A 13,615-nucleotide genomic window follows, 5' to 3' on the forward strand; every position below is an offset into this window, starting at 1 on the left:
CACCTGAAAGTCGCTTGCAACTTGCCATTCATCAAAAGAAGAAGACCAGAAGGACAAGTAGTGTCGCTGTCGCAGTCACTACCCGATTGCGACGGCCAATTATATTCATCCAAATAATAATGGCGGCCCTTGCGACACCGCTGTTTCGTAGTCGATCTTCCTCGGCTGTCCCTGTCTCCGTGGTAGGCTGTTGGCGTCTGTTGTCTCACTGCTGGACTCGGACTCGGACTCGGACCGCAACGTCCTGCCGAAGCTTGAGTGATAGAACCGGGGAGAAAAACACTCATTTCGGCTTCGAAACTGTCCCGGAGGCCGAAAAGGCTAAGAAAGGTGGGTAAACGGTGGAGTTTTCTTTTGGCCAACAAGGCAAGACGCAGATTATCCTGCATGTGGCGGTAAAAAAAAAAAACAAAACAAAAAAAAACATATTTGCTTGACGCTGCCAAACGGCGACGAACCAGTCAAAATGGTAAGGGAATGGGACGTACTACGTCACTGTTTGGACGCGCCTCCATGCTGGCAATATGATTTACTTCCGGTTCGGCAGAGTCAATGCGGATTGTAACGTGTGGTAGTGCTAAGCTAACTCTTTCGGTGTTTTAGAAAGAAAATATGGGTGCTTATTGTTGCGTTACCGGGTGCAACAGCATCTCCTACGACAAAAAAAGGGGTTAGGAAAAATGGACTCACTTTTCACCGTTTTACTGCATGGAGGACCAAATATCAGATCACGAAGGTACGACGGATGGCTGGATTGCAGCGGTTCGTCGGAAAAGCATTTCTTATGATCATATTTCTGCTGGAATGAGAGTGTGTTCCTGTCATCTCTACTCTTGTAAGTTGAACGATTTATCCACTTTTGGTTTCAATACGTTTTTCTTTTTTTACACCGTTGTGTAAATCTGCCTCGGTAGCAATGCTCGCCTACTACGACTCACCTACCTGTTGTGTTCCTAGGTAAACCTGCTGACAACACATCCCGATTTGTCACCATCTCTCTTCTTGGATCATTTGACAAAGAAAATTTGTTCAATGGAGTGGTTCCATTTGTCCTGTGTCGGACTCAAACAAGCCCCTGCTGCAGACGCCATCTGGGTCTGCCCTTCTCGTCGATGAACTGCGGGCTTTTAACTTGTGAAAATGCAAGAACTGTAATGCACATATTTATTCTGCCTGGCTATTTAACTATGGCCAGTGACATATTATTATTATTATTTTTTTTTTAAACCACTTTGACAAAGACACGTTTCATTGTAATGTTGAATTTATATATTCTATTATTATTTTTAAATTATAATATTCTTATTTGCACTTATGGAGACTTTAGACTGTCAATTCAAATAGTGTTGGAAAAGTTGCAATACCTAAAATAGAAATGCAAGAACTGTAAAGTACATATTTTTACACCTTTATTTACCTAAGGCCACTGGATGTTTTTTAACTGCTTTGAAAAAATACAGGTTTTGTTGTGATCTTGTATTTATATAGTATATAGCTTTTTATAATGTATTATGTATTATAATATTTGCTGCCCCCTGCCAGAGTGTGGGCCATTTTGTACTAAAAGGATTTAAAACTGTCAGTTCAAATACTGTGTTGGAGACTAGTACTTGCAATACTTAAAATGGTAATGCAAGAACTTTAAAGCACATATTTATCCTGTCTGGCAATTTACCCAAGGCCAGTAAATAGTGTTTTAAACTGCTTTGACAAAGACACGTTTATTGTGATCTTGTATTTGTGTATTACTTATAATTATATAATATTTGCTGCCACCGTCAGAGGGTGGGTCTTGTTTGCACTAATTTAAAGATTTTAAACTGTCAATTAAAATATCGTATTGGAGAAATTGCATTACTTGAAATAAATCTATTGCAACTTATCAGTCCCAGTTCTTGTCTACAACACTGTCCAAAAATTGTCAATGCATATTCCAAATAGAATAACAAAATTAAGTCACCTGACTTTGTAATTATTACACCTGTTTATTATGAAGACCTGAAGTAAACAACAAGCAGTTACAGTTTGTCAAGAAGTTGTTCAAGTCATGTTTTGGTATTCATATTTTATTGACTTTTCACAACAACACTTGGGATCGTGTTTGTAAGAGCAGAGCAAACTGAAGTTTCAGCGTGCACTCTTCGCCTTTCCAACCTCTCATAACGCTCCGATGTGGTGCGCTTGACCTCAGAATAACCCAAGAAGAGATATGGTGACCAATCGGGATGTGTTGTCAGCATTTCATATGCAGGTTTTCCTAGTAACACAACAGGTAGGGGAGGAGGAGTAGGTTAGCATTGCTACCGAGGCAGATTTACACAACAGTAAAAAAAAAAAACACACAAAAAAAAACCGTATTGAAACCAAAACGGATAAATCGTTCAATTTACAAGAGTAGAGATGAGGGGAATACTCTCATTCCAGCAGAAATATGATCATAAGAAATGCTTTTCCGACGAACCGCTGCAATCCAGCCATCAGTCGTGCCTTCGCGATCTGATATTTGGTCCTCCATGCAGGAAAACGGTGAAAAGTGAGTCCAGTTTTCCTCGCCCTTTTTTTAGTCGTAGGAGAAGCTGTTGCACCCGGTAACACAACAATACACACCCATAATTTCTTTCTAAAACACCGAAAGAGTTAGCTTAGCACGACCACACGTTACAATCCGCATTGAGTCTGCCGACCCGGAAGTGAATCATATTGCCAGCATGGAGGCGCGTCCAAACAATGACGTAGTACGTCCCATTCCCTATTAAATCGTACTGTGTGCAAGTAAGAATACAATCGTTTGAATGACTTTTTTGAAAAGGCACTCTAAACAAGAAAAGCCGCATTAATAATGAACTTGATTGAAAAAAACTACCATTGGAATTATTGGGGTGGGTTTGCGATGTTAAAACTTGAAGAATTTTCGCCGGATAACTTGAATACCTCTGTTTGAGATAGGCCTGAACGATATTAAATACAATGGACATTGCGATTAGGGCTGAGCGATATGGCCTTAAGTACTTATTACGGCAAATTGAGCGGACTCACCTCGATAACGATAAATTCGCCCATGCGAAGTGTTGTATGATTTGAAAATCTGAATCAACACATATGAACCGTTTCTCTTTGACTTATTTACCAGCTTTAAACTGAACATATTTAACAATTGTACATGCAGTGTAAACAGTAAGTCTGTAAAAATATTTTGTAAACAATAAGCATGAACATTTATAACGGGTTGTATGACTTGAACAATGTACAACATTAGAAATATCAATATGGCCACTGTGCAAAAATGTTATTGTAACAGAAATGACTTACAACAAGCGTATGGAACCCCAAAAGGGTCCAAATGAAATCAATAAAAACAACATTTTGAAATAAATACCCTTTGATAAATAAGACACATTGTGTAATATGGCCCTTCAATCGTGAAACAAGGAAATATTTGGGAAAAGATTTTCCGAGATTTTTTATTTCATAATGCCTTTTTCCACAATAGCCTTTTTATTTCAAAATGTTGTTTTTCAGCCAAATGAGATTTTACAAGATAAAAAGCCTTTTTCACAAAGTCATTTTTGTCATCATGTCTTTTTCCGTAATGGCCTTTTTATTTCATCATGGCGTTTCCCGGCACAATGACGTGTGTGCTGTCCATCAAATGCATAAGGCGGAGTCGGTGATTGCCTGAGTGGATGGTGGAATCTGGCTAGCATTTGCTAACGTCGATGAACTGTTAGCTAGACTTTCAGAAAGCATCAGCTCACAAACGGTGCAGCTGCTGCTGCTGAAATTCTCGCTTAGCCTTTGGTTACTATCCAACCGCTCTGAGTGAAAGTGACACTACCAAATGCTAGCGCAGCTACAAAGAAAAAGTCTTATAACAAAAAAAAACCAAAAACAAATTTTTTCCTTTTTTTTTTTTTTTTTCTTTTAGTTTACAAGGTGTTTGAGAACGTGGCTCAGAAGTACGACGTGATGAATGACGCCATGAGCCTGGGCATCCATCGTCTGTGGAAAGATGCGCTGCTGCACGTCATACACCCCCAGCCGGGGGCGTGTCTCTTGGATGTGGCTGGTGGAACAGGTGTGCAATTGGATATTTATTCTAATCAAAGGCGCTCAGTTACAGTTACTCCAGTAACTTTTTACTTTACCACACTGGCCATACTTTTGACCTTGACCTGAGTGCATTTGAGAAGAATAAATGTTACTCTTACTCCGCTACATTCGTTTTTCCTTTTTAGTCTACATATTGGCTTTTTGCCAGCACAGCGGCTCTAGCAGTCTCACCAATGAGACGTGGCAAAAATAATCACACCACTCCATGATACCCGTCGGACGTCACGATACAGCCGCGTGACCGCACACGCGCGAGCTGGCGGTCGGTCACAGGTCCTATAATCACCCTGATCCTGTTCAATCAGGTGGCGTCTTTAGAAATGAAACCGTTTGACGTAGAGTCAACGCGACTGGATTTCAAGCTCTCTCCCGGTTTTTATTTAGTGGCAAAAGACCACGGTAAACCGGAGAGATGATGCTTTTCATTTCCTTTTTTTCCCACTAGGGTTCTCACGCTCTTTAAACGTTTCATTTTTGTGTTCTAAATTTGATTCTTTTTGGGGGGACCTAATATGGTCATGTCATAGGCTATAGTACAGTATAGCGATAACAGTTGATATTCTTTTGACGTTTGCCCCGCCAGAGTTCTTCAAAGTGGATTGAGTACGGTGACGATAAAGGCAAATCAATTTCAATTCAATATCGATGACATTGTGGGGGGGAAGAAAAAAAAAAAATCAACGTCATGCGCATGAATGCTTTTGACAGATGTCAGGAAGTGTCATCGGGCAAATTTTGTCAGCAACTCCATTTATGTCCCGCTCGGCTCATTTGCCGCCGTTCAAAAGTGAGATCTTTTGCCGGATAACACGAAATGTCATCCGTCATAAATAGAGATGGAGCGATTATGGGCCGTGCCGATATTTGGAAATGTAACATATGTCGGCCTTTTTTCAAGCCGACCGGCCCATTTGAAAAAATCCATTTAAAACGGGGTTATTTGAGCTCAGACGCAGCCACGCCTCTCTCTCCTGCACTAGTGTTCGCCCCGCCTTCTGATTGGTTAAAACGGTCACGGTAAATGGAGTTACACCTGTATTGCGCCTTTCTACCTACTGGTGACGCAGCCACCTGGGGTTTAGTATCTTGCTCAAGCATACTTAGACCAGGTCATCAGGCGGAGAATCCAACCCACAACCTCCGGGTTGGGGAACTCCACCACTGAACCACGCCACGGTCGCCACCCTCTTTTCTTTTCTATTTGTGTGTTTTAAATAAATAAGCTTTAGGCATTTCAATGAAGTTCAGTGTTTGCATTATTCCATTATTTTCTTGACACTTTTACTGCAAATGAATATTGGCTCCAAAAATCGGTTATCTAACTACCAGTAATCTGAATCGGTCCTAAAAAACCCATCTCGTTTGATCTCTAGTCATCAGCATTCTATCATGCTCATGACAGTGTTAGAACAGTCTTTTGATGACACTGTCAAATAAAGTGTTACCGGTTAATATCTTTTGGCGTAAATATCCCATAATACAGTGAGAACGGCTGCGGCTTATAATCCGGTGCGGCTTATCGATGAACAAGTGCCATTTTGGCGTCAAATTTGGTGGATGGTGGTCTTATAGTGCGCCAAAATGACGGTACTTTGACTAGAGTCATATTATTTTAAATGAACGCTAAGTGCCATTCTAAACCTCTGATTGTAATTCAAAGCAGAGAAGACTCTCACCTTCCTCTGTAAAATAAAAATAAAAGATTTGGGGCTCTGACTGTTGTTTTTTTCCCCTCTCTCCACACAGGTGACATCGCCCTCCGATTTCTAGACTATGTGGATTCACAAAAAGAGCGTCAGGCGCACACGCCAGCGCGGCAGCCCCTTTCTGGCGACGACAAAGGTGGAGTGCAGACATCCAGAGCGGTGGTCTGTGACATCAACAGAGAGATGTTGAAAGTGGGCAAGGAGAAAGCCCGGCACAGGAGCGTCAGTGCTAGTAAGTATGGTAGGGTTGCCTCGAACGGCGCAAAAACTGAAATGTCAAAAATAAAAAACCGTTACATAGCTTTAATGTTGCGTTAGCCCAATTTTGTGTTCCGTCGCTTCTCCAGTAATGTTTTACTTTGTGTATCTGGGCGTGCGTTTGTGTTTGTGTGCGAGATCTTTCGTGGGTGGTGGGGGACGCGGAGGAGCTACCGTTCGACGATCAGCAGTTTGACATTTACACCGTGGCCTTCGGCATTCGGAACGTCACACGGATTGAACTGGTAAGCTTAAGCTTCTTTCTGTCGCTATTGTGACGGCTACCAATCTTGGCCTTTTGAAATTGCGGTTAAAGACCCATTTTTCCTCAAGACTAGGGTAACTTGGTTTTTCTCTCTTCTAATGTTTACGGATTTGATCTGTTTTATTGCTTCATTTGCTGTTTTGACTTATTGTGATGCGTTTTTTTTCCCCCCTCAATGTCATTGTATAATACTTTCCTGCCTTTTATTTATCATGAACTATACTGGTGTTGTAAAGGGCTATAGCAGGGCTCGGGAACCTATGTCTCGTGAGCCATATATGGCTCTTTTGATGAGCGCATATGGCTCTTTGCCGGCTCGCTTGACATGAACCAGCTATGAGGAGCTGATGGTAATCTTGGACACTTCAGATGTGCGTCGCAATAATATGCTTCAAGTCAGTTTGCGTGGGGACGGGCGAGATCGTCTCGCGCGTTGAGTCACTCCTCAGCCAGCGGCGGGGTTGCCCCTCCCGACTCGATGTCGAGCGAACTGGAGTATATTAAAAAACACAGGGGAAAATGAAACCACGAAAGGGAACCGCGTGGGACCCCAAGTCACACGGGCGCACTTTCGTGACTTTTTGGACCGTCAGATTGACCGAGACTCGCGTAACGAGCACCTAAAGAGGCTCCGCCTGCCGCGGCCGCTGTTACGCACACGTCCTCCCGATTGTGGTTTCCGCTTGCAGGAAATATATGCGGCGCCACACCATAGTTGTATTTGTTATTTTCCTTGTGTTGAATGCACAACTGCGCAATGATTATAACAACCCGAGTAACGATGTTAGACTTGTCATTTTCTCATGATTTATTTCAGTCGCAACTTGGCGACTGCTCGTAAAAGCGGAGCGTGACCACCCTCTGCCTCCCGTGTAATGCATTCACGAAAGAAAGCGTTTACAAAACGGACTTTGACAACCTGGCAAAAGAACATAGAATATACAGTAGGGCTTCAGCTATCGATTAGTTTAGTAGTCGATTCATCAATGAACTAGTTAGTTTGAATAATCAAGTAATCAGATATGGAACATTGAAAATTAAAATACCTGAGCTCAGCCTCAAACGGGATTAAAAAAATAAATAAATGAGGATCTAAGTACAACAAAAGGACAATTGGCTACCTTGCATAGCAAACGTCCGCTAGCTTAAATGCTATAAAATGCTAACATAAAAAAAACAAAAAAAAATCTTTTTTTTATACATTGCTCTTAACAAATGGTTTAATCACATATTCCTGAACAAGAAAAAAAAAACGGCTAAATATACCAATAAACTAAATCACGAATGGATAAAAAAAAAACATTAGCTTAAACATAAACTTAGCTTATGTTGGTCTTAACAGGGAGCAGCTGGATTCAGCCATGTGAAATGAGTTGTCATATTCACTATCGCCACTAGAGGGCAGTGTATCCACCCAAAGCAATAAAACTAAATGCAAACACTTTGAAAACAAACCATTACAATGCCACTTTAATTAAATGAATAGTCGAAGCAGCAAAATTGAATTCAAATCTTTTTTTTTTAATGAAGTTAATCGATTAATCGTTGCAGCACAGTATGTGTGTTTTTATACATACATACACATAGACACACTCTGTATGGCTCTTGTGGAATCACATTTTAAAATATGTTGGGTTTTGGCGCCCTCTGTCTAAAAGGTTCCCGACCCCTGTGCTACCGAAATGGATTTTGATTTGAAGACGTGAGCCCCTTCAGAGGTGCCCTGAAGTCCGCTGATATCAGTGGGTCTTTTTGAATCTGTCGCTGTAGAAGCCATATTCACTGTCACAATTCAGTGCATCAATGTGTTTATTTTGAAACTGTGTTATTGTTTTTGCCACCAGGGGGCACCACCAATGTCATTAGGTATTTTACTATAAAGGTGTGCCTAGAGAGCCACTGTTAATTAGTGCACCTGGTGGACACACGGTTTTTCCCCATAGGACCATCGCGCGCCGTAGCATGAGCCGCATTGGAAAGTGGACAGTTTGCTGAATGACTGGAATAAATCACCAAACTAAAACCATCCATGTGGGCAGTTCATTGCTGGTAGCCTATGTGTACATTCAGGTTCCGACGGTGTACTCAGTATTGGCTTGATTTTGAGTTTGCTAAAATGCCAATACAGTCGCGATTTGCAAGGCACGGCAAACACATATGGCTGCCATTTATTGCCGCGCGCTCTCGTTACGTGTGCCGGTTTTTTTTTTTTTTTAGGCCCTTCAAGAGGCGCATCGAGTCCTGAAACCAGGCGGCAGGTTCGTGTGTCTGGAGTTCAGCAAGGTGACCCATCCGCTCTTGGCCAGGTAAGCCAGCAAACGTACACTGGCTTCAAAGATCACTTGACTTTAACAGTATGTTTCCGTGTTCGTCTTTTGGGCCAGTCTTTACGACGCATACAGCTTTCAGGTGATCCCGGTTTTGGGCGAAGTGATTGCCGGCGACTGGAAGTCATACCAGTACCTGGTAGAAAGCATCCGCAAGTTTCCCGCTCAGGTGACTGTTCACTTCTTCCTATTTTTTCCCCCCCAAATGGTGAAAAACCTTTGTGAGATTAGGACCTTTTTATGATTCGGCTTGTCTTCTTTTTTTTTTTATTACTTGTAAATGTGTGTTTGTGCGCAGGAGGAATTTAAGGACATGATGGAAGATGCGGGTTTGTGCTGCGTACGCTACCACAACCTAACCGGTGGCGTGGTCGCCCTTCACTCAGGTTTTAAACTGTAAAGTGTACGACCATGGCACCTCGAGGCTTATTTGTCCTGAACACTTGACTACTCTATGAATGCTCTTTTTTTGACCGTTTTTGAAACTTGAGCATCTTTAAAAAAAATTTTTTTACCCAAAGTCTGGATGTGCAATTTGTACAACATAGTTGAGAAATTCTTTTCCCCTCAGAAACATTGGGGCACTGCAAAAAAAAATTTTTTTTTTTTTTAAATCCCGCAAATAATTTGGCAGCCTTCATTTTCAAGCTGAAATCGGCCCGAAAGCCTGCATTAATTCAGGTAATAGGTGTTTTTACTACCAGATAGAATAGACAATTCAAAGCCATAATTCATGAAAATTGACAGAACGAGCCGATCACAAAATGCGATGCAACATTTTTATTAATGCGCTCATGAAGACGACGAGGACGGCGGCCAACATTTAAAAGCTTGAGCTCATGCGGACATACAGCAACCCGGGATACACAAATAAATATTTCATATTAACAATACTGGATAGCAGTCTACGCCGACTCCCGACAGCCGTCGCGGCACAGACCTGCTGTAAAATGGGAACGTGCGCTCGGTCAGAAACGCCGGCGCATAAAATGACACCGTAGCGTGTATGATATTTAGTCATGGGAAATAAGTCATCCGTCACCTTGTTTTGGTCAATTTCAATTACAGCTAAAAGCATGCGACTTGACCGAAAAGAACCATTGACCTTAACCTTATAAGACAGCCTGATCTTCCATTATGAAGCCATTTCAATTTGTCAGCCTTGTAAAGAAAAGTCTTTTCTTCAGCCCAATCAATACAGTCCCTTGCAGTTGGTCATGGAAAAAAAAAACAGATCTTCATTTCAATGCCAATTCTGGTGTAACAATTTCTTGGCAACTATAAGCGCTAGAAGCTAATTAGCTGGGGGAAGAGTTCACTGGTCATGTTGTCCCACGGGCTCGCCGAGCACAGCGGGGAGGGTACGTCGCTGAAGGGGGACGGGGAGCCCTCGTATCCGGAGTCGCTGTAGGTGTCCGCCGGGCAGGCCTCCCGCCGCGAGGAGGCGGCGGCGGAGATGGCCACGGCAGCCGCGCAAAGGAATTCATCCATCTGTCCGGAGATGACCAATTCCTCCGGCTCGTCTTTGACGGAGGCGTCATCCTCCGCCGAGTCGTCGGCGACCGGGTAGGAAGCGGTCGTGCCGTCGTCGTCGTCATCGTCGTCTTCGTGATCATTTTCTTGGCAGTTATCCTCTGCCGGTTTGGTGTAAACGTGATCCAACTGGATCAGTCCATTAAGGGCCTCCAGCTTGATTGATGGCGCCCCCATAGACGCAGGTGCGGCGGCAGGTACCGGGTCCACCTGGAGCTGCTCACAGGATGTGAATAAAAGCTCTGGGTCCAGGATGTCCAGCATACCCAGGAGTAGATCAGACTAGTGAGGCAAAAGAAAAAAACCATTTAAAACATTGAAAACCTTTACCGGAAGGAAAATCAACCTATTTAGATTTACTAGAAAATGCCATTGCCGAAGACAAAGCAACGGTAACTTTGCTGTGACAAGTAAAGCCTTCCTGTTGATTTGGGGGCATTTCTGTGTCTCCCTCCTTTAACACACCTGCATCAGATGATCAGCAGGAGCCTGATAATGATCCTGATTATTTGAGTCAGGTGTGTTGGAGGACACAGAAACCAAGCTGGATAGAGGCTCTCGAGGAATACCGCTGACCTAGTCCATTCATCCCCCTCCCAGGCAACATGGATTGGACATCAAGTGCTGTCCAATGCAGCCATTGAGTGCCCTATAATTAGTAAAATGTCAGATTTTTTGGGTGCATTTTTCCCCCCCATTTGTTTTTCGCAATAGTGCCAGTTTTTTTTTTTTTTTTTTTGGTCTTTTAGTTCAGTGTTTTTTGCATTTTCAATATATTATTTTTTAGTGGCTTTTTTTGTTTTTGATTGGGAGGGGGTTCGGGTAGTGCGTTGTTTGAATGTATGTTGGGCACAACAAACCTAATCTACATATAAATAATATGACAAGACACGATTCAACCCACAACTAACGCGTCAGGGCTTCTCTATAGAGAATAGGACATCTAGCGCTGTCTGCTGACGGGTTTCCATACTTATCCTTTTGTGATATTTGGCTTTAACACAAACAGGGTTAGGCACCAACCTCATTGTCTGCAGCGTCAGGATAATCCGAATCCATTGAGAAGTCTTCAGGTTTCGGAACTGCTGGGTCTGTACCTGCTGCAGAGGCACACGTAGCCTGAGTGCTGCGGACTCAGAAGACCCGATTCCCAAACCTGCGTCTTTCCCGCCGGACGCCGGAACCTGAAAGGAGGAAAAGGCTTTTCATTTGCTGCGTTCGCTCCTCCCAGGCCTTCCGGTCGCACCTTCTCCTCGGTGTCCAGGGCGCACAATCCGAGTCTGTGCTTCAGTTCGTCATTTTCAGTAAGCAGGCCGCCATTTTTTTCCCGAAGAAGTCTATTCTCAATATGAAGTTTTTGGTTCTGGGGAGAGGGGGGGGGGGGGATTAAAAGTTTGTCGTCCTCGTTCTATGGACGCTTTTCTCTACAAATCAAACTAGGTCATTCAAGACTAGAGCGGCTTGCGCAATAGAATTTAACCTTCCAGTCAATGTAAAAAATACCTCCAATTCCAACTCTAGGACCTGCTGTTCTAGTTCACCCATTTTGGCTTTTTTCCTGTCCCTGGCAGTTTGGGCCGCAACTCTGTTCTTGAGTTTCCTGCAAGGAGGCAGAGGGGATAACGGACATGTCAGCCATTCTATCTGTGATGCGTGATGCAAATGGACATTTGCGCAAACGCACACACACACACACAAAAAAAAAAAAAAGTTTCACAAGTTTGTTATTTTACAAGGCTCACAGAACATGCGATTGCCCATTTCATTCAAAAATTGCACCGAAATTAGATCATGCCACTTCTGGAGGAATTGCCACGGTAGTTTTGCCGTGGTGGTCGCTATATCAGTCACTTCCTGTTGAGTTTGAGGCACGGAGGTACACAGTCATCAGTCAAGGGCGCCAAACCACGGCCACCAGTAGATATGTGCATTTGGGTATGCCAATGTACAGTTTTGAAGGCCTGGGTTTGTAATCCATAGGAGTATATACCATTGAAATGAATGGCAGCCTCAAATACGGCCATTGGAAAATTGCAAATGTTTGAACAAATTTTGATGGAACCGCACATTTTTGGCAAAAACTTGTCCCTCTTAGCTTCCGTAATTTTTATATGCATAAATGATGTGATTTGGACAAACACGGTAGGACAAAAAGCATTTTTGAAATGTCACTTTATAAAAAAATTTTTTTAAAAGTGCTTGAATGGTGTCAGTGAGACAAACTGCATGGGCTGGGAAGAAACACCATTGGGGGGGAAAATGTCACATTATTTTCAAACCAACCATCAAACAAGTCAAACGAGGAAAGTATTTAGCTCATTGACACTAATAAACCACATTGTTTTTTGCGATCCGAATTAGGATAAATTATGTTAAATGTTTACAGGCCACTTTTTTTTTTTTTTTGGATCAAATGTTATAAAAGTTCACGGTATATGAACTTCATGTCGTCGACCTTTGACAGAAGTCCTTGTAATGGTCATTATGTCTCATCAGAGCAAACTTCCACAACATGCCACAAGAGGGCGGGCAGGAGGCGGGGTTGAAATCGCAAAAAGGTGACGTAAGTGCACGCTGTGTTTTCGCAAGCGCCTTGTGAAATGATCTGTGCCACGTAGGCACGTCAAAGTCCTGCCTCGGCCCACTCCGACCGGATAAGCAGGTTTTCAAGGCATAACTCTGTTAGATGAACTAGCTCTTTCATATACATTTTTCATTTTACGTTGACGTCAAAAAGCTACAAAACGAGGGAAGCCATTAATAGAGGTAAGAAGTTTACGGCGGTGACTAGAGGGACTACTTTATGACCCTTGAGTGAAACGGCACCGCCATTTTGAGCCAACAATCAGCTGGATTCGTTGTCTGAATTCAGAGGGTAACGTTCATTTGTCACACGTACAAAAGAGGATAGAAAAATAACCTTCTTAACGCTTTCTCCTCGGGGCTCAAGTGCGTGAGCCGCTGCCTTTTACGCACGGTCGGCCCCGCCGAGGAGCCGCTCGACTCGGTGTCCGAGACGGGGCGGCCGAAGCAGCAGCCGCCTTCGTTGCTCTGCTTCCCAGCGATCAAAATCAGTTTGTGGGCGCCACCGCTCGCTGTCGCTGATATCACCACCATTTCCCTTGATACTCGGTCTCCGATGGCGCTCTCGAGGGCCAACAATAGCAGAAAAGTTTGCCCACTGAACCCGACGCGACTCTCCTCTTCCGACAAAACTACCTGCTCGTCTCGGCTCCGCGCAGGGCAACGTCGGCGAGTTTTTTACTGTCGTGTGGACACCTCATTGGCTGGAAAGAGTGGCGTTTACGGCTTGTGATTGGACAAGCCGCTGACAAATGCTGCATTCGAGGAGGGTGGGAAGTCGGAATTATCCCATTCGACCTCAGAGCGTTCCAAGCGAATAAAAACAACTAGGA

At 43.3% G+C, this 13,615-nt stretch overlaps 2 protein-coding genes across 2 annotated transcripts; one reads left to right on the plus strand and one right to left on the minus strand.

Annotated features, from left to right (window-relative positions):
- The first annotated feature begins 31 nt into the window (after positions 1-31).
- Positions 32-11,890, plus strand: coq5 (coenzyme Q5, methyltransferase). Its single transcript, XM_057831392.1, has 7 exons — positions 32-330; positions 3,926-4,075; positions 5,857-6,048; positions 6,213-6,319; positions 8,557-8,645; positions 8,724-8,835; positions 8,965-11,890. Exons 1-7 carry the CDS (start codon positions 120-122, stop codon positions 9,064-9,066), a joined length of 963 nt encoding a protein of 320 aa, XP_057687375.1. The 5' UTR covers positions 32-119; the 3' UTR covers positions 9,067-11,890.
- On the minus strand, positions 9,432-13,461 carry xbp1 (X-box binding protein 1). Its single transcript, XM_057831398.1, is given in 5 exon segments — positions 9,432-10,481; positions 11,223-11,361; positions 11,444-11,562; positions 11,703-11,799; positions 13,120-13,461. Coding segments are annotated over 5 exon segments (1,080 nt in total). The 5' UTR covers positions 13,317-13,461; the 3' UTR covers positions 9,432-9,953.
- Positions 13,462-13,615: the final 154 nt, after the last annotated feature.

Source organism: Corythoichthys intestinalis, chromosome 3 (genome assembly GCF_030265065.1).
Source record: "Corythoichthys intestinalis isolate RoL2023-P3 chromosome 3, ASM3026506v1, whole genome shotgun sequence".
In the NCBI taxonomy this organism is placed as follows: domain Eukaryota; kingdom Metazoa; phylum Chordata; class Actinopteri; order Syngnathiformes; family Syngnathidae; genus Corythoichthys; species Corythoichthys intestinalis.

Excerpts from the sequence above, each read along its gene's own strand:
- coq5 (XM_057831392.1), top strand. The coding sequence starts at position 120 with ATGGCGGCCCTTGCGACACCGCTGTTTCGTAGTCGATCTTCCTCGGCT. Across the intron at positions 8,646-8,723 it reads ACCCATCCGCTCTTGGCCAG|TCTTTACGACGCATACAGCT; the intron begins GTAAGCCAGCAA and ends CTTTTGGGCCAG. Across the intron at positions 8,836-8,964 it reads TCCGCAAGTTTCCCGCTCAG|GAGGAATTTAAGGACATGAT; the intron begins GTGACTGTTCAC and ends GTTTGTGCGCAG.